The sequence below is a fragment of the Bos taurus genome, chromosome 18 (assembly GCF_002263795.3).
Source record: "Bos taurus isolate L1 Dominette 01449 registration number 42190680 breed Hereford chromosome 18, ARS-UCD2.0, whole genome shotgun sequence".
NCBI lineage: Eukaryota > Metazoa > Chordata > Mammalia > Artiodactyla > Bovidae > Bos > Bos taurus.
Window position 1 is genome coordinate 59,894,605 of NC_037345.1, and position 20,027 is coordinate 59,914,631.

At 39.7% G+C, this 20,027-nt stretch overlaps 2 protein-coding genes across 6 annotated transcripts in view; both read right to left on the bottom strand.

The window, feature by feature from the left end:
* Nucleotides 1-5,956: 5,956 nt before the first annotated feature.
* On the bottom strand, nt 5,957-8,217 carry LOC100140226 (zinc finger protein 665). The gene has a single exon (XM_059877604.1). It carries the CDS (start codon nt 8,019-8,021, stop codon nt 6,981-6,983), a length of 1,041 nt encoding a protein of 346 aa, XP_059733587.1. The 5' UTR covers nt 8,022-8,217; the 3' UTR covers nt 5,957-6,980.
* A 6,692-nt stretch (nt 8,218-14,909) lies between these two features.
* The window catches only part of LOC788150 (uncharacterized), a 40,837-nt gene continuing 35,719 nt past the window's right edge, over nt 14,910-20,027 (bottom strand). For all 5 annotated transcript variants that reach the window (XM_059877215.1, XM_059877216.1, XM_059877219.1 and 2 more), the window contains one exon: nt 14,910-18,001. In XM_059877215.1, the coding sequence (XP_059733198.1) occupies nt 15,820-17,958 (2,139 nt within the window). In that variant the 5' untranslated portion in view covers nt 17,959-18,001 and the 3' untranslated portion in view covers nt 14,910-15,819. The remainder of the gene's footprint in view (nt 18,002-20,027) is intronic.

Here is a 20,027-nt window from a genome sequence, read left to right on the forward strand (position 1 = left end):
ATCAGTTCAGTTCACTCAGTCGTGTCCGACTCTTTGCAACCCCATGAATCCCAGCACGCCAGACCTCCCTGTCCATCAGCAACTCCTGGAGTTCACCCAAACTCATGTGCATCGAGTCAGTGATGCCATCCAGCCATCTCATCCTCTGTCGTCCCCTCTCCTCCTGCCCCTAATCCCTCCCAGCATCAGGGTCTTTTCCAATGAGTTAACTCTTGGAGTTTCAGCTTTAGTATCATTCCTTCCAAAGAAATCCCAGGGCTGATCTCCTTCAGAATGGACTGGTTGGATCTCCTTGTAGTCCAAGGGACTCTTGAGTCTTCTCCAACACCACAGTTCAAAAGCATCAATTCTTCAGCGCTCAGCTTTCTTCACAGTCCAACTCTCACATCCATACATGACCACTGGAAAAACCATAGCTTTGACTAGATGGACCTTTGTTGGCAAAGTAATATCTCTGTTTTTTAATATGCTATCTAGGTTGGTCATAACTTTCCTTCCAAGGAGTAAGCGTCTTTTAATTTCATGGCTGCAATCACCATCCTCAGTGATTTTGGAGCCCCAAAAATAAAGTCTGACACTGTTTCCACTGTTTCCCCATCTATTTCCCATGAAGTGATGGGACCAGATGCCATGATCTTAGTTTAAGCACAAACACACTGACAGTTACAGCATGTTAATGTGTATAAATTAATAATAAATGTTTACATAAATCTTCACAAACATCCTTAGTATATCTGTAAAACTGAATTCTTAGATTTGACATTGTGGTTTATAAGAAATACAGACTTGGTCATTCAGATGAGAAGTTCATTAGTATGACTCACAACTTATTTGCCAAAGCTGGTCTCCTATCTTGCCTTGATGGAAGCGGACTGTGAAGTTAGATAATGGGGAAAAAGAAGAAGAGATATTTCATGAAAATCAATATACAGAGTAAAAGTAGGAAAAAGAAAATATACTTAACATCACTAACCAGCAAGCCTGAGACCTCTGTGCTTTATGTTTCTTCCATTGGCACCCCTAGAGGCCTTCAGGGCTCATCAAAAGGGAGAGTTTCTACTCTACTTGGGTGATATACTTTAGGAACTTGTCATTGTTTGTGGGAATTGGCAAGTGGCAACAAAGTTTTTCAGAAACCACCTCAGCTTATCAAGTGTGCACAGTCATTGCACTACATTTGAACTACTATATTTCCAGGAGATGGTATATCAAAATCACAAAACACATCTCAGAGACTGGCTGTCTACCTCCCAGGCAACACTGAGTCCACAGTTTTGGCAGCAGGAAAACATTAGCTAAGTACTTTGCTGAAACCAGAGAGTCTGTAAGGGGAAAAAGAAGTTCACATCTCAAACACACATTTATCTAGGGTCCAAACGAAGCCAGTGGCAGAGAGAGAGGGGAAGGAAAAATAATTCTGAAAATTGAATGAAGCTTGAGGCAAAAACCTAGTTCCTGAAGACCACAATAATTCCTGCCTGGTAGTACTATAATTTAACATAATGCTCACTGATGGTGTTTGTAGATATTTTTATCTTTTGGAGTGGCAAAAAAGTTCATTCGGGTTTTCTAAAAGCTAATATAAAATAATCCAAATGAACTTTCTGGCAAACTCAATATATCCCACATAATATGATACTAAATTTATATATAATTTTAAATCTTATTTGCCGAACACAAAAGAAGTTTGAGATTACTTTCATGGTAATAGAGTAATTGCTATAATATGTCTATGACATAATGAAAATATTTTTTCTAAATATCTCCTGTAAAACTACGTAGTCATGAAAAAGCATAATGAAGTGTTACATTATCTATACATCAAAATTAAGTATTAATAAATGAAATAATAAGTGAAATGTTCTCCAAATAACAGCCAAAGTCTCGGCATTTTAACGATATGATTACATTAGTTAAGAATGTCAACACAGGGTCTACCCTGGTGGTCCAGAATATCAAAAGTTTTGGTATATCAAAAGTCATGCTAACATTCCATGCACATCTACCTTCTAAAATCGTATTACATTATTTGGCTGCAAAGAAAAAAATTAAACCAATGAAGAATGATGTCAGAAGGATAGCAGAAAACTAAACAGGCACTCATTAACCCATGAGGAACTCAATATATAATAAACAAACAGAAAAGCCTTTGGGAAACTCTACAAATGAGTAAAGCCTCACTACCTGTCCAGAAAACATTAAGCCAACAAGTGTAGGAAAAGTTCATGACAATTTGCTGGCCTCATGACAATCTGAAGTAATTGAATTACAGCTGAGCTATTTCAAATCCCAAAAGATGATGCCCCATACGTGGAACAGGGAACAGTGCTTTCCAGTACCTTGAAAGTGCTCAGTTTAAGTTCTTGTCTGAAACAGCTTTAAGATAAAAGCTTGTATTTGCATGGGCCGCTTACATCTGAAACTGATATTTCCTCCTAACAAGCTGAAAACAATTTCAATAAAAGCAATAGAACTGTTCTTTTCTATTAATGTGCTGTGCTTAGTTACTCAGTTCTGTCCCACTCTTTGAGACCCCATGGACTATAGCCTGCCAGGCTCCTCTGTCCATGGGGATTCTCCAAGGAAGAATACTGGAGTGGGTTGCCATGCCCTCCTCCAGGGGATCTTCCCAACCCAAGGATCAAACCCAGGTCTCCCACATTGCAGGTGGATTCTTTACTGACTGAGCCACCAGGGAAGGCCTTTCTATTAATACTTCACCAAAAACTCTGTTTTAAAAATTCCATTTAGCACCAGTGCACACAGGCCAAGTTTTCACATTAAAACTATTTCTGTACACCATCTTTCAATCCTAAGAACTTAATGATGCACTTTGCTTCTGTAATAAAAGTACCCAGGTGGAATAAATGTGTGTTGATGAAATGAACATGATTCATTCAAGGTTATGAAGAATAATTAAATTTTAATTAAAACAGGAATGAAGAGATAGCAAAAGGTAATGGCAGCCATTAAATGTCAATCATACACATACATCACGGCAGATGGTGACTGCAGCCATGAAATTAAGATGCTTACTCCTTGGAAGGAAAGTTATGGCCAACCTAGACAGCATATTAAGAAGCAGAGACGTTACTTTGCCAACAAAGGTCTGTCTAGTCCAGGCTATGGTTTTTCCAGCAGTCATGTATGCACGTGAGTTGGACTATAAAGAAAGCTGAGTGCCGAAGAATTGATGCTTTTGAACTGTGGTGTTGGAGAAGACTCTTGAGAGTCCCTTGGACTTCAAGAAGATCCAACCAGTCCATCCTTAAGGAGATCAGTCCTGGGTGTTCATTGGAAGGACTGATGTTGAAGCTGAAACTCCAATACTTTGGCCACCTGATGCAAAGAGCTGACTCATTGGAAAAGACTCTGATGCTGGGAAAGATTGGGGGCAGGAGGAGAAGGGGACGACAGAGGATGAGATGGTTGGATGGCATCACCGACTCAATCGACAAATTTGGGTGGACTCCGGGAGCTGGTGATGGACAGGGAGGCCTGGCGTGCTGCAGTTCATGGGGTTGCAAAGTTAGACATGACTGAGCGACTGAACTGAACACATACATACAGGATTCTGGCACTTTGGATTACATTTTTCTTTCACAATCAAAAACTGCCCTCTTTTTAATTTCAAAGAGCAAGACTAATTTTTCATTAATCACATGTATAGAACAGCTATTCCTAAGCAATGCAGAATGTTACCAACTTTCCATGTGTATTGCTGCTACCAGATAATCACTTAGCTTTTCATTTTCTTCCCATGTGAAGTCCAGTCCATTAAGGTCCTGCTGATCTGTTCATAGTGATTGGCAGATGCTTCTAATGATTCATTGTGACCTATCTCCAAAGGACACCCTTGAATAATAAGCATGGCTAATCATGTCATATTTTTATATTACTTTTCGTCCCTCTCTGATGCTAATTCACACAATATTCAATTGGATAACTTAAGATCCTTCCTTTTTTAGGAAATAAGGATATGCGTCACCCACACTAAATGACGTCAGCCCCCTCATTTTATCAATTTCTTCTCAGACTATCATAAAAAAGCTGTAATGAATGCATAAGATCAACAGTCTTCAAACTTCAGGTAGAAAGGTATAAACATTTCAAAAAGTCTCTGGTAATTACATATTTATACAGATAATGAGCCATTTCCACATATGTCCTCCTTTCTCTCATATAGCAAATATGTCATTATTTTTAACATATTGTCACTTGCAATGATTCTGCACTGTAATAATCTCAGACTTATCTCGGAGAAATGGGCTCTTCCTCATAGCTCAGTAGTAGAGAATCTGCCTGCAACGCAAGAGACCAGGTGCAATACCTGGGTCAGGAAGACCCCCTGGAGGAGAAAATGGTAACCCACTCCAGTATTCTTGCCTGGGAAATCCCATGGAAAGAGGAGCTTGAAGGGCTACAGTACAAGGGGTCACAAGAGTCAAGACACAACTCAGTGATTAAACCACTACTACCACAATCTTGGAGAAATAACTTATTTACTCCTAGTATTAAATTTTCCAATGTGTACTCTGCTGAGAGAATTACTCAAAAAATTTACCAACATCATCACACTTGAAAGGATTCTCGGAAATATAAGTTCTTCGGTGAATGCTGAGGATGCACTGATTTCCACAGTTGGTAAATTTCTAGTTTCTGAGCTGTATCGGTGCACTTATTACACAAAAGGTGTGGATACCCAATGAAAATTTTTACAGTACTCATTACATTTGAAGAGTTCCTCTCCAGAGTAAATCCTGCGTTTCAGAGTGTCTATCTTCTGGTACAAGCCTTAGCACAGGTATTGCTTTGTGTGGTTTCTACGAAAGATGTATACTGAGATGTCTAGTGCATTATGAGACCTGCACAGGGCCTCTCCTCATGGATTTGAAGTGTTTCTCCTTAATGGTCTGTCTGATCTTGCCTAATTCTTGAATTCAACATAAAGGTTTTGTCACTCTCATTGCATTTACAAGGTGTCACTCTACTATGTCTCTTTTTTTTTAATTAAAAAAAAATTTAAACTTTTTATTTTTGGCTGTGCTGAATCTTTGTTGCTGCACGGGCTTTTCTTTAGTTGCAGCAAGTGGGGGCTACCCTTGAGTTGCAGTATGCAGGCCTCTCTTATGTTGGGAGGAGCACAGGCTCTAGGGTGTGTGGGCTTTGGTAGTTGCGGTGCACAGGCTCAACAGTTGTAGCGCATGGGCTTAGTTGCTCTGAGGCATGTGGGATCTTCCTGATCAGGGATTGAACCCATGTCTACTGCATTGACAGGCATATCCATTACCACTGAGCCACTAGGGAAGCCCTGTGTCCCATTTTCTGACCTTTGGGTAAAATCTTTGCCACACGCATTACATTTCTGTGTCTTCTCTCCAGGATAAATACACTGATATCTAGTGATGAAGGAGTAATAATGTGAAACTTTGCCACAGTCATTGTATTTTTAAAGGATGATGTATTTGGTGATTCTGGTTTATAAGAAACAACCTAAAAGCTTTGCAAAATTCAGTACACTTGTAATGTTCTGTGCAGTGCAGATTACTTGATTATTGGTGAAAAGTGAGACCCAAGTAAGAGTTTTTCTAACGTTCACCCCGGAGAAGGCAATGGCACTCCACTCCAGTACTCTTGCCTGGAAAACCCCATGGACAGAGGAGCCTGGTAGGCTGCAGTCCACGGGGTCGCTAAGAGTCTGACACAACTGAGCGACTTCACTTTCACTTTCATGCATTGGAGAAGGAAATGGCAACCCACTCCAGTGTTTTTGCCTGGAGAATCCCAGGGACAAGGGAGCCCGGTGGGCTGCCATCTATGGGGTCGCACAGAGTTGGACACGACTGAAGTGACTTAGCAACAGTGTTCACCCCAACTGTGAGGTAATTTTGAGAATGAATTCTTTGGTGATTGAATTCCTTGTCTAAAACACATTTATCACATTTCCCTCCAAAAGGACCTTTCAAATGAAGTTAAGAGGTGGACACCTGCTAAAACCATTTCTTAAATTTCCTCACAAACACAGATTACCTAACAGTAAGTTAGACTTGAGAGTACACCAAAGGATTTGTCACACTCATTTTATTAATAAAGTTTCTCTCCACTACGATTCTTTGGTGGACTTTAAAGTACACATTTTGACTTAAGATTCAGAGAAAGTTATAAAATTTCTACAATTTCTATACAGTACGGATTTTCTTATAATAAATGAAGCCATGCCACTCATGAATGTGCACAAGTTTCTCCCCACCATGAATTTCCCATGACTTTAAAATGTCATTATTAAATGAAGATCTTCCCACATATATCCATTAACTTGGTTTACTATCTGTATTGATTCCCTGATGCGTGGTAAGGGTTGAGGTCTGAGTAAAGGCTTTTCATTACTCACTGCCTTTGAAAGGATTTTCTCCATTACGAATTCTCTGATGAACTGAAAGGTCTGAATTTTGACTACTGACTTCATCGCATTCCTCACAATACTATAATTCTTCTCCAGTCTCATGTCTCAGGTGTTGAGTGAGGGTTGACCTGTGATGAAAAATTTTGCCACACTTAACTACATTTCTAAGACTGCTCTCCTGTATGAATTTTCTGATGACGTCTAAGGTGTACTTTCTGACTAAAGACCTTGTCACAATCATTGCATTTGTAAGGTTTCTCTCCAGTATGGACTCTCTGATGTCTTGCACAGTTTGAATGACACTGAAAGAATCTGTGACATACATCACACTTATATGATTTCTCTTCCCTATGGACTAATTTATGCTGAGTGAGGGCTGAGTTCTTATTAAGCTTTTGTCACACTCGTTACATTTGTAAGGCTTCTCTCCAGTATGAATTCTCTGATGAATTCCAAGGTTTGATTTTTGACTGAAGGCCTTGCCACATTCATCACATTTGTAAGGTTTCTCTCCAGTATGAATTCTCTTATGTCTTGGAATGCTGGAATCATGACGGAACATTTTGTCATATATATTTCATTTATATAATTTCCCTTCCGTGTGAAATAACTGATGTCTACGAAATTTTGTGCTGTAATGCAAGGACCTTCCACACTCATTACATTTATAAGGTTTCTCTTCAGTATGATTTCTCTGATGAAACACAAGGATTGCCTTTTCCCTAAAGACCCTGCCACACTCATTACATCTGTAGGGATTCTTTCCAGAATGAATTCTCTGATGACGTGTAAGGGTTGCTTTTTGACTAAAGACCTGGCCACACTCATTGCATTTGTAAGGTTTCTCTCTAGTGTGAATTTTCAAGTGATTTGTAAGGTCTGTTTTTTGACCAAAGAGCTTGCCACACTCATTACATCTGTGAAGTTTTTCTCCAGTATGAATTCTCTGATGATTTGCAAGGTGTGAATTTTGACTAAAGACTTTTTCACATACATCACATTTATGTAATTTCTCCTCTGTATGGATGACCTGATGTCTACTGAGGTTTGATCTCTGAAGAAAGATTTTGCCATCCTCAACACATTTGTAAAGTCCTTCCCTCTGTGCTTCCTGGTTTTGTGTCACTATTAAAGGATGCATGTAATTACTCTCATATATATGAGAAAAGTTCATTTCTGCACTAGAAGAAATTCTCTGAAGCAGTGAAAATGGGGCACAACTATTGAGAATCTTGTCAGCTTGAATGAATTCATCAGTTTTGTCTTCACTTTTAAAAATATACAGTTTATCCTGAAAGCTTAAGGCAAGCCAATTTTCAATAGGCTCGATTCTGGCAACCCTTTCATCACGTTGATCTTTATTATCAGTGAGATTTTCATTATGGGTTATAAGCATTCTTTTGTAATTTTCTTCCTCATCTTTCTGCTTAGACTGGAAGTCGTATATATTTTCCTGAATGACCCTAAGGTAAAAAAGGTCCATTTCATTCCGTTCAGGTCTTCCCAGTATCCATGACTGGAATACCTTTCCTCTATCAGAGTTTGTCTTCAGTTGTAATTTCTTGACCACAGGTACGTAAAAGATATCTACAAGATACAACGAACCGTATACATTCATTTAAATTTGTAAATAAATGTTTGTTAAATGCACAGTAGTATACCAAAAGTAATACTTATGTCAAGCAGTTATGAAGCTACCCAACCATGACCATAGAATTTGTAGTAATAAGAAAGTAATGATCTTTACTACAATGAAAGGGATCAAAGGTAATTCTAATAATTTTAGGGCACCCTAGTTTCAAATAACCTATCACAAAAACAGGCATATTGGAAAAACTTCCATTATCTATTAAAGAAAGTGTACTTTTCAACCATTAACACCAAAGCGCATACCAATTATATGTAAATATTATGGTCTTCTTTAAGTGAAGCGAAAAGAATATTAAACCATATATATATATGTGTATATATATGTATGTACACACACACATATATATATATTCTGCCTAATTATTACACATGAATAAATGAAAAAGAACGTAAAATATATTCTAAAACTAAATAATCCAAAACTAGATTATCTAATGAATACCCTAAATGAGTGGTGGTTCAGAATTGAGAAAGAAATATAGCACTGTGAAAAAGAAGAATTTGATAAAATAGTTTTTGAAAAAGCTAAATATTTTTTTAAGTACCTTGCCTATATCTGTATACCCATGAAGTAGCATAAAACATTCTGAAAACCATCATCTGTAAATCAAAATTAAATAAATTAAATATGAACAAATGAAATATTCTTTAGTTATATGAAGAGCCAGTAAATAGAGCAATTCCACATATGCAGGAACTTTAAATATATAGTTTATTGGCTCCAAATTATATGTAATGAAGAGTGAGCAACATATAAATTTATGTAATTAGGTTCAGACATAATATTGTTAAAAAGTTTCCCAGATGGCTCAGTGGTAAAGAATTCGCCTGCCAATGCAGAAGAAACAGGAGACATGGGTTTGATTGCTGGGTTGGGAAGATCTCCTGGCAACCCACCCCAGTATCCTTGGCTGGAGAATCCCATGGACACAGGAGCCTGGTGGGATACAGTCCAGGGAGTCACAAAGACAGGGACACGATTGATCGACTGAACATGTATGCACAATATTGCTACAAACAAAGGGCAAAAGAAAGAGATACAAGACATAATGCAGACAAAGTGGTACTATAATAAATGTAACAGGATACTGATTTTTTTTCATATAAAAGTAACTTTTGAGTCTTTCAGTTCAGTTCAGTTCAGTTCAGTTGCTCAGTCGTGTCCGACTCTTTGTGACCCCATGAATCACAGCATGCCAGGCCTCCCTGTCCATCACCAACTCCCAGAGTTTACTCAAACTCATGTCCATCAAGTCTTTAAAAACACACTATTCTCTGCCATCTAACTCTACTTATTCATTGTTAAAAGCGTGTGGAAGATAATCACAATTCTTCAAGTAAGGGAAGTAGATTCAGGGCTTTACATACATGACCTCAGTTGACGAACAGTTAGAGAAAGAAGGTGTGAATCTGAACCTACAGACAAAATATTCTTTTTTTTTTAGGCTGCACCACACAACTTCCAGGATCTTAGTTCCCCAACCAGGGATTGAACCAGGGACATCAGCAGGCAAATTGCAGAATTCTTACCACTGGACTGCCAGGGAATTCCCAAGACAACATATTATTAGCATGACTCCCCATTCGAGTAGTCCACCAGACTAAGGTATCAAGGCAATTCAGTGAAGAACAGATTTTGAAAAACTGGTGCCTATCAAAAGAATATTCACAGTGGGAAAATAAAAGGATCTCCATCTGAACTTTACATGTGTACAAATAATAGCTCCAATTTAAAAGTTTTGGTTATTATGAAAAATCTTCTATTGCACATTTTGTACAAGATGTTTATACGGATAAATGTTTTCAAATCTCTTGGGTATACCGGTAAAAGCAACATTGCTGGGTGTGATATTGTCATTTATAAGAAACAGGGATGTGGTCATTCAAATGAGAAATTCATTAATTCCACTCACACCTTCTTTGGCTAAACTCATCTTCATTAAGGCCTTGCCTTGATGGAAGGAGACTGAGAAATTAAAAAAACCCATGGCTATGGGTGCATAAAGAATTCTAGAACCACAAAGGCAAAAAAAAAAAAAAAAGAATTAGCAAATGGGCAAAATGAGAAAGACTTTTCACTAAAGCTGGAATATAGAGTAAAAGTAGGAAAAAGAAAATATTTTCAACATCACTAACCAGCAAGTGTGGGACCTTCACATTTTCTGTTTCCTCCATGTACACCCCCTACTACCTTCAGAGTTCATAGAAAACTAAGAGTCTCTACTATCCACTGGAGATGATCATTATGAACTTGTAACTGTGGAAAGTGGCAACTGGGAACAAAGTTTTTCAATACCATTCTCAGCGCACCAAGTGTGCACTGTCACTGCACTAGAGTTGAACTGATATTACATTTTCAGGAGATGGATATCAGAATCACAAAACGTATCTCAGAGACAGGCTATCTCCCTCCCAGCCAACAGTTCCAGTAGCAAGAAGGCATCAGATAAGTACTTTGCTGAAGCAAGAGAGTCTATAAGGGGAAAAATGAGTAAATGCTCACATCTCAAACATGCATGTCTCCTGGATCAAGACCAACCCACCGGCAAAGACGAGGAGGAATGATTCTGAAAACTGGACAGAGACTGTGCAAGGAAGCTACATGTCCTGAACACCACCATAACCCCTGACAACTACTACTATAATTTCATGTATGCTCACTGATGGTGGTTGTGGATTTATCTATATAGCATTTAATCTGATGGTAAATTTATCTATGATTTCATGTCAGTCCCCACAGCCCCGTGCTCTGCCTCTTGCTACAATATGATTTCAACAGAAATCTACACATTTCTACAGAAATTTCTACACATAAGAAGAAAGAAATGTGATTTGCTGTGGCTTTTCCAGAATCATCGTTCTTTATCTTGCTAAGGACTGAGGACACAACGGAGGGGTCAAGGAAAACATTTCAGAAACTTACCTTCTGCTGGCCTCCTTCAGAATACACAGGGAACAGTATACAATGCAGAAACGTAGCTTACTTTCTAGAATGGCTAACTCAAAACGCACATGAGTAGAAAACATGACACTGGGACTGTTAAAGTTTGTCATTGAGCTCTAAATAGAGTGAGTTCTGAAATAACTGTATCACGAAGTGGGTAGATTTTTTGAGGAAGTTAGGTTGAAGTTCCTGATGCCACATCCTGAAGCTTTTCATGTCTGAGCCAACAGGGCTTTGAGTCAGTCAAGCAAGGCAGGGGTTCCCAGGAGGCAAAGAGGGGAAAGGCAGAGATACCCTAGAGCAGTTCCCCACTTCAAAGGGAAGTGATCCTCACTCACAGAGAGCAGGTTCCTATAGGTCTCCAACATCACATCCCTGTACAAAGTCCTCTGAGCAGGGTCCAGGCATTCCCACTCCTCCTGAGAGAACTCTATGTACACATCAGCGAATGTCAACAATCCCTGAAATGAAAATATATTTCACCAAAGGGCTCTGAGGAGAGTTCTTATTCTCATGGAAAATGAGAAGAGGAGAGAGGGATAAGGAATCAATTCAGTTGCAGTATGTATTCTGACAGATCTATGCGAAGGGATTTGGAGCAAATTGTGTGTCTCTAATTTTAATTCCTCATACTTTTTCACTTAATTATAATGTCCTCCAATCAATGTGGATTTTTCATACTTGTAGACAATACATGAAATACACACAAATAAAAGCCAGCCATGGGTGGTCTAGACTGAAGTGTTGTATAGCATCTGAATGAAAATAAAAACACAACATACCAAAATTTATGATATGCACTCAGAGCTGTACTAAAGGGGAAGTCCACATTGCTAAAAGCTTACAAGTAGTAGAAAGAGGCAGCTTGACACTACTGTTCAAGACACTAATGAACATCTCCGCCAGAGACATTAGACAAGAAAAAATTCAAAGTTATCCCTGTACAAAGTCAAGAGTAAAATTACCTGTTTTTGTAGGTGACAAGGGTTTACATGTAGAAACCAAAAAGATTCCAAGATAAAACTACTACCTTAAAAAACAACTTTAGAAAAGTTGCAGCCAAAAAAAAAAAAAAAGCACACAAAAATCAATTGTGTTTCTATACACAATGAACAATGCCAACAGAAAATTAGAGAACAATCCTATTTACTATGGGCTTTCCTGATAGCTCAGTTGGTAAAGAATCTGCCTGCAATGCAGAAGACCCCGGTTTGATTCCTGGGTCCAGAGGATCTGCTGGAGAAGGGACAGGCTACCCACTCCAGTGTTCTTGGGCTTCCCTTGTGGCTCAGCTGGTAAAGAATCTGCCTGCAATGAGGGAGACCTGGATTCGATCCCTGGGTTGGGAAGATCTCCTGGAGAAGGGAAAGGCTACCCACTCCAGTATTCTGGCCTGGAGAATTCCATGGACTGTATAGTCCATGGGGTCGCCAAGAGTCAGACACAACTAAGCAACTTTCACTTCACTTTAACTTCCTATTTACTATAGCATCAAAAGGGGTAGAATACTTTGGAACAAATGAATCAAGAAGGTGAAAGACTTGTACATTGAAAACTAGTAAACATTCTGAAAGAAGTCCATGGAAATAGAAATAAATAAAAAGACAGCCATACTCATGGATTTGAAGATGTAATATTCTTAAAATGATCACATTACCAAAGTTCTAGAGATTCAGTGGAATCTATATCAAAATTTCAATGGCAATTTTTGCAGTAATAGAAAACAAAAATCATGCTAAAGTTCATAGGGAATCTCAAGTGAAGTGAAGTGAAGTTGTTCAGTCATGTCCAACTCTTTGCAACCCCATGGACTGTAGCCTCCTACGCTCCTCTGTCCATGGGATTTTCCAGGCATGAGTACTGGAGTGGGTTGCCATTTCCTTCTCCAGAGGATCTTCCTGACCCAGGGATCAAACCCAGGTCTCCCGCACTATAGGCAGATGCTTTACCATCTGAGCCACCAGGGAATCTCAAGGGACCCCAAAGGGCCAAAATACTCTTGAAAAAGAAGATGGAGGCCATCGTTGTGAGATTTCAAGACATATTACAAAGTAATCAAGATGATGTGGTATTGGCATAATCAAAGATACATCAGCCAATGAAGCAGATTAGAGTACCAGAAATAGGAAATATTATGGCGCCCCAGTGGTTAGAACTCCCCGTTCTCGGTGTTGAGGGCCTGGATTCAGTCCCTGGTCAAGGAACAAAGATCTTGCAAGCTAAGAGGTGCAGCAGAAAAAAGAAAAAAAAAGAATACCAGAAATAATTCTTGATAAATATGAAAAACGTATTGACATTGATGCCAAGACTACACAAAGAAGGAAGGTCTGTCTCAATAATGAATGGTGCTGATGGCATAACAAACAATAAACAAAACAAAAAGACAACCCACAGATTGGGAGAAAATATTTGCAAATGATGTGACTGATAAGGAATTAGTCTCCAAAATTTACAACAGCTTATGACACTTAATAGCATCAAAACAAATAACCCACTCAAAAAATGGGTGGCAGAAGACCTGAATAGATATTTCTTCTCTAAAGAGCACAGATTGATGGCCAATAGGCATATGAAAAGATGTTCAAAATGGCTAGTTACAAGAGAAATGCAAATCAAAACTACAATGAGATATCACCTCACACTGGTCAAAAAAATCTACAAACAACAAATCCTGGAGAGGGTGTGGAGAAAAGGGAACCCTTCTGCACTGTGGGTGGGAATTTAAAATTGCTTCAGTATGGAGTTCTTAAAAAACTAAAAACAGAGCTACCATATGACCCTGCAATCCCACTCCTGGGCATATATCCAGAGAAAAACATGACCTGAAAACATACATGCACCCCAATGTGCATTGCAGCACTGTTTACAATGGCCAAGACGTGGAAACAACCTAAATATGCATCGACAGAGGAATAGATAAAGATGTGGTACAAATACACAATGGAATATTACTCAGGCATTAAAAAGAATGAAACAAGGCCATTTGCAGCAACATGGACAGACCCAGAGAGTGTCATACTGACTGAAAGAGTCAGAGGGAGAAGGAGAAATATCATATGACATCCTTTATATGTGGAATCTAAAAAGAAATGATACAAATGAACATACTTGCAAAACAGAAAAAGACTCACAGACTTAGATAATGAACTCATGATTGCCAAGGGGAAGGGATGGTTGGGGACCTTAGGAAGGTCATGTACACACTGCTATGTTTAGAGTGGATAACCAATGGGAACCTATTGTATAGCACATGAAACTCTGCTCAATGTTATGTGCCAGCCTGGATGGGAGTGGGGTTTAGAGGGGGAATGGATAAATGAACATTTATGGCTGAGTCCCTTCACTGTTTACCTGAAACTATCACAACACTGTTAGTCGGCTATACCCCCAATACAAAATGTTTTTGTTGTTAAAAGAAAATTTTAAAAAAATAATAATGAATGGTGCTGAGAATGTAGGTACCTTCTAGCAAAAGAATGAAGCTGAAACCTTACCTGCTTTTATCAAAGATAAAACCTATTTTTATCAAAGATAAAAACTTCAGTGTTGCTGGGGACCAGCCCCAGCTGATCCAGGGTATTCGAAGGAGAGACGGCCTAGGCGACTATTTATATGCTAATTAGAGATATAGAGAACAACAGAATGAGGATAGCTCAGTAGGAAAATTCAGTGGAGAAAAGAAGCTGAGTAGCTTGGTTTACGCGGGAGACCAATAAAACTTCAAGACAAGAAGTTTGCACCACTGACGTAGGCCGCAGGCGCCCTCTCGAATAGCGGAAGGTGTCTCACCCTAGACACCTTCTCGAGTGGGTCTTAGAAGCCCAGGCATGATTAGTCAGCGTGGTGGGTTCCGCGCTCCAGATGGAGACTCAGCTGGAAGTTAAAGGGAAGAATGACATGGGGAGACCAAGCGCTGGTAAACAAGGCCCGTAGCTTTATTTTTAACAGGGGCTTTTATACCCTAAGTTACACATAGAGGATAATAGGGGATGCAAAGTCAGCAGTCTTTGGTTCTTATCAAAAACCAAGGTTTCTTTCCTGCAAATGTATCGTATACAAATGGTTTAGGTGATTTACATCATCTTCTGGCCAGAAGGCCTACTAACATTTTATGACTCTTGACAAGGACTTATCAACAAAGACTTACTTTCTCTAAGAGTAATTATTTCAAGGTTTGGCACCATCTTCCAAAGATAAAATTGCATTCCTATAGGGCGGATGTGTAATGGGTTTACAACAAAGAAAGAATTTATTACCTTAAGGGTCTCAAGTTACTAACACCAAGGCCACTACTTATTTTTTCTACATACCCACTATTAATTGATACATATTCAAGGATACAATTCAGGGGATGTGAAAACTTGGCAACAAGCATTGACTCATCAATGAAATCCTTTACTAGTTTATTCTGACAGTTTTTAACTCTCTGAGAGGCTCTAAGCTATTTGAATATCTTAAGCTTCCCATGCCTCTCGAGGCTAGGAGACTGTAAACAATCGTATGCATAGCTGCAGGAGTCCGGGTAAACTTGTCAGGCGAGTTAGAGAGCCATCAGAGGGGTTTGGATTTAAACACTCCTAATTGCCCAGGAACTTTATTAATTGGAGCTGTAAGTTAACTCTTTGACACACAGAGAGAGAGATGGTGGTAGGGGACAGCCCCCAGTAAAGTCAGAGGTGAGAGCACAAAGCAATAAAGTAGGCAGACTCTGGTTTTTTGGGGGAAAATGCTCGAGAATATCCGGGGGGACTCCTGAGGCTCGATCCCGCCTTTGCGTATGCCGAGCCTCCTTCCTCATGACCTTTGTCACGAGTGGAATGCCTCACCGGCTCCCCGCATCTCCCCCTTTTTTATTTCTTAAAACAGCCAGATGTAGCTCAGTCGCGAGCCTCTGAATGCTCTGCCGAAGAATCCTGACAATACAAGGAAGAATGATTATTAGAAATAAAATTAAAACAGCCAAGGTAGCGTAGCCGAGGAAGGTAGACAGAATATTTTTTCCTGAAATGTAGTTAGAGAAAGTATGGAAGAAATCATTTGCTGTTCCAGCGGCAGTAAAATCTAATCGGGAGTGTTCCAGGGTTGCTATTTGATTGTGAAGTTTCCCTAAGTCTAAGCTAATGTCAGAGCTGTTCCAAATACCTGAAATATGGTTTTTAATCTTTTCCCATTCAAAATCTGTCTCATTTACTTTCAGGGGTGTTACACATATCCACCGGTAGTCAGCATGACAGGACAATGCCATTTTCACCTTTAAAGCCTGCAATTCAGTCCCAATATGTATTACTGCTTCCTCTAGGGCGTCTACCCTCATCTCTAATTTTCTGTCTATAGCTTCCTGTGTTGCCAATGCTAAAGAAACATTTTTGGACATAGAATCAACATATTGAGCAGTATGTACTTGTTGAGTCAATGATATTGCTGCCACAGTAACAGAAGTAATTGCACTTATCAAAGCTGCTATTCCCAAGATAAGTAAGCCCACAAACCGTCGTGTTCGCATTAAATCCTGCAGTTGTTGTAATACAGCCAAACCGTAATTATCATACCAATAAGAATGCACAGACACAGGTATCATGAGATAGGGTGGGCGTTTCAACACAACAAAAGAACAAACATTATATTGGGGGGTCAAACAAGATGAAAGCATACATTGTTCACAAGTTACAATATTAGGTCCACCTGAATAATTCATGTGTACATTTAATCTTTTGGAGTCATTAGTAAAGAGAAAAACATAAGGCGAGGGTACACAAGCTAAAACAGAATAAGTAGAATTGCTATTTGGACGGAATAAGGAAATGGGAGCGGTGGCAGCAAGGGCCCTCCAAATTTCTGGCTGCCAAGAGGTTCTGTTCTTAGTTGTATAAGACAATATAGGCGAAACAAATCGATTATTATGCCATCTAGTAATGCTTAAAGGCCAAGAAACCAAATCTTTCTTCCAATTATAAAATCTGCTGGGAAAGTCATCAAGGGGCAATGGGCTCCTATCTAGGTCTGAGTTACTCCAATCTTGAATCATGTAATTTCCTCCTCCCGGTATTCTGTAATCAGCTCTTAAACGATAAGTACAAGATTTCCAAATCGGATACCCTGTACGATCATCTATAGTGTTCCATATGGCATCTGAAGGCTCGGTATTATAACAACTTGGATATCCAGGAGGGGGTCTATGGATTATAAGTTCGTGGGGATCAAGGGCCCCGGGCATACGAGCCTGTAAAATCCAAAGCGCTAGACGCCCTCTATGTTCAATACCTGAGGCTGGAGAATGAGTCAGAACTGCCTTTTTAGAGGCTCCGACACATCCTTCTTTAGGGGGAATAATAAAGCTTTCTATATCACTGGGGAAGTTGAAACAAACAGGAAGGTCGTCTGCTAATCCCCTGAAGGTAAAATTGAAATTAATAGGATATTCGTCTGTGGTATAGGAAGTATATGACCCTCCCAGTAACTGAGGCTGGTTTGTGTGGACCCGTAGGGGGTCACTGTTCCAGGTAACTACTTGAAAGGTTGGAGGGTCTGGGAAGTAAGCCCAATACTTTTCAGGAGTGGGGGAGGAGGCGCTTACCTGGCATGATAATAAGGCAAGCATAGCAATAAACATCTTCTCAGGGGAGGTTGGAGAGCCCTGCAAAGAGGTTATTCCCCGTGCCTGATGGCAGAGTGTTTTTATTTGTCCCCAAGTAGGTATGGAGGCATTCCGGGTCGCCTGAGTCAGGCGGCCTGACCTCCTTTTGTGAGGCAAAGGATAGGGGGGAGCGATATCCTGTATGTGAAGTTGAGACATCTGTTTGGTGGGCGGATCCGTCCCCTGCTCATCCGGGATCCCCGATGTCAGTTGCTCCGATGTCAGTGGTGTTTCCCGTGCTGGCGGGGGGAGCGAAGGCAGAGGAGGCCCTTTCCTCTTTCGGGGTCGCGGCGGCCGTGGAACTCGGTATCCGAGAGGCTGAGACATGGCGAATCAATCTATCCGGAACCCAAATTGGAGAATCTGCGTCCTGTGGAAAAATACAAGCATATCCTCGACCGCTGGTTAACAATGGGTCAGGGCCTTTCCACTGTCCGGAAAGGAGGTCCTTCCATTTAACTAATGGTTTTGCATTCAATTGCTCTGGGCACCAATGGCGAAGCATTGCAGTCATTCCAGCTGAATCAGTATTTAAAATATTTATTACAAAAAGAGCATGTTGCAAGAGGTGATGGGGAGAACTATATTTAAACTCCCCTTCTTTTAGTTTTTGAATTTGGGTTTTTAGCGTTTGATGTGCTCTTTCCACAATGGCTTGTCCTTGTGGATTATAAGGGATGCCTGTATTATGTTTAATTTGAAACTTTAGACAAAATTCCTGAAAAGACTTAGATGTATAAGCAGGAGCATTATCAGTTTTCAAGGCTTTTGGCAGACCCATATATGAAAAACAAGTAAAGAGATGTTGTATTACGTCTTTAACTGCTTCCCCTGTGCGAGCAGTTGCAACAATAACATGAGAAAAGGTGTCTACTGTTACATGAACAAAAGACAATTTTGCAAATGAAGAGATGTGAGTTACATCCATCTGCCAGAGTGCATTAGGTTTAAGACCGCGAGGGTTAACTCCCATAGGTAAACTATTTATAGTAGTGGGACAATGAGAACAGGAACGAACAATCTCCCGAGCAGAGTCTCGAGGAATCTGAAATTGATATCTTAGCGCAGTAGCATTTTGATGGTGGAGTGAATGAGAAGCTCGGGCTTCTTCAAAAGCAGAAGCCACTGTGACCTTAGTTAGTGAATCTGCCAGGTCATTTAAGGCACTTAAAGGTCCAGGCAATCCAGAATGAGCCCGAATGTGACCAATAAAATATGCTCGGCTTCGTTTCCAAATTTGCTGCTGCAGTTTAGTTAACAAGTGAAATATTGCAGTTTTGTTCTCAGGCAGGATCGCAGTCTCAATGTGTGGAAACAGCCTGACCACATACTGAGAATCAGAGTAAAGGTTAAATTCCTCCTCTGCAAACATAACAAAGGCCTCTATAACAGCTGTGAGTTCAGCTCTCTGGGCCGAAGTCTCCTGCGTATGTAAAACTTTACGCTGATCTTTTGTAACTATAGAAGCTCTGCCGTTAGCAGACCCGTCAGTAAAAACCATTTGAGCATCTGAGATGGGAGAGTATTTACACCTAACAGGGAAAATAACCGGGTGTTTAGACATAAAATTTAGCAAAACATGTGAAGGTAAATGATGCAGAATTTGGCCAAAATAATTTCCGATAGCAATCTGCCAATCCTCATCAAACATTAGGAGAGCATCAAGTTGTTCTTTATTATACGGAATTACAATTTCTGCTGGTTCTTTACCAAACAATTCAATGCTACGTTTTCTCCCTTTCAATATCAGTGTAGCTATCAGTCCTGGATAAGAGGCCACTACTTTTTTAGCCTGGGCGGGGAGATGGACCCATTCTAGAGGGCCATTTTGCCATAAAACTCCCGTAGGTGCTGTTGGAGTAGCTAGGCAGAGGAATTGCCAATTTGTTTGTAAATTAACTCTTTTAACATAGCTATCAGATAAAGCTGCTTCCACTTTTTCTAAGGCCTCCTGAGCCTCAGCAGTTAATTGTCTCTTAGAAGTTGGATCGGGATCCCCACGTAAAATGTTAAAAAGAGGTTTTAATTCAGCAGTAGTTAATTTTAAATAAGGCCTGATCCAATTAATGTCGCCTAAAAGTTTTTGATAATCATTTAAAGTAACAAGGTGATCTTTTCTCAATTTTAATGGGGCATGAATCACAGTTTCTGAATTGATAACCCGTCCTAAGTAAGTTATGGGCGGATTGACTTGAATTTTCTCTGGGGCAATTTTTAAGCCTCTGTCTGTTAAAGCCTGAGTCAGATCCTGGAGAACAGTTTGTAAATGAGCTCTATCAGGGTGAGCTATTAAAATATCATCCATATAGTGAATCATATACAGTTGTTCATATTTAGCCCTAATATCTTCTATAGCTGCATTAACAAATTTCTGACATAAAGTAGGGCTATTTTTC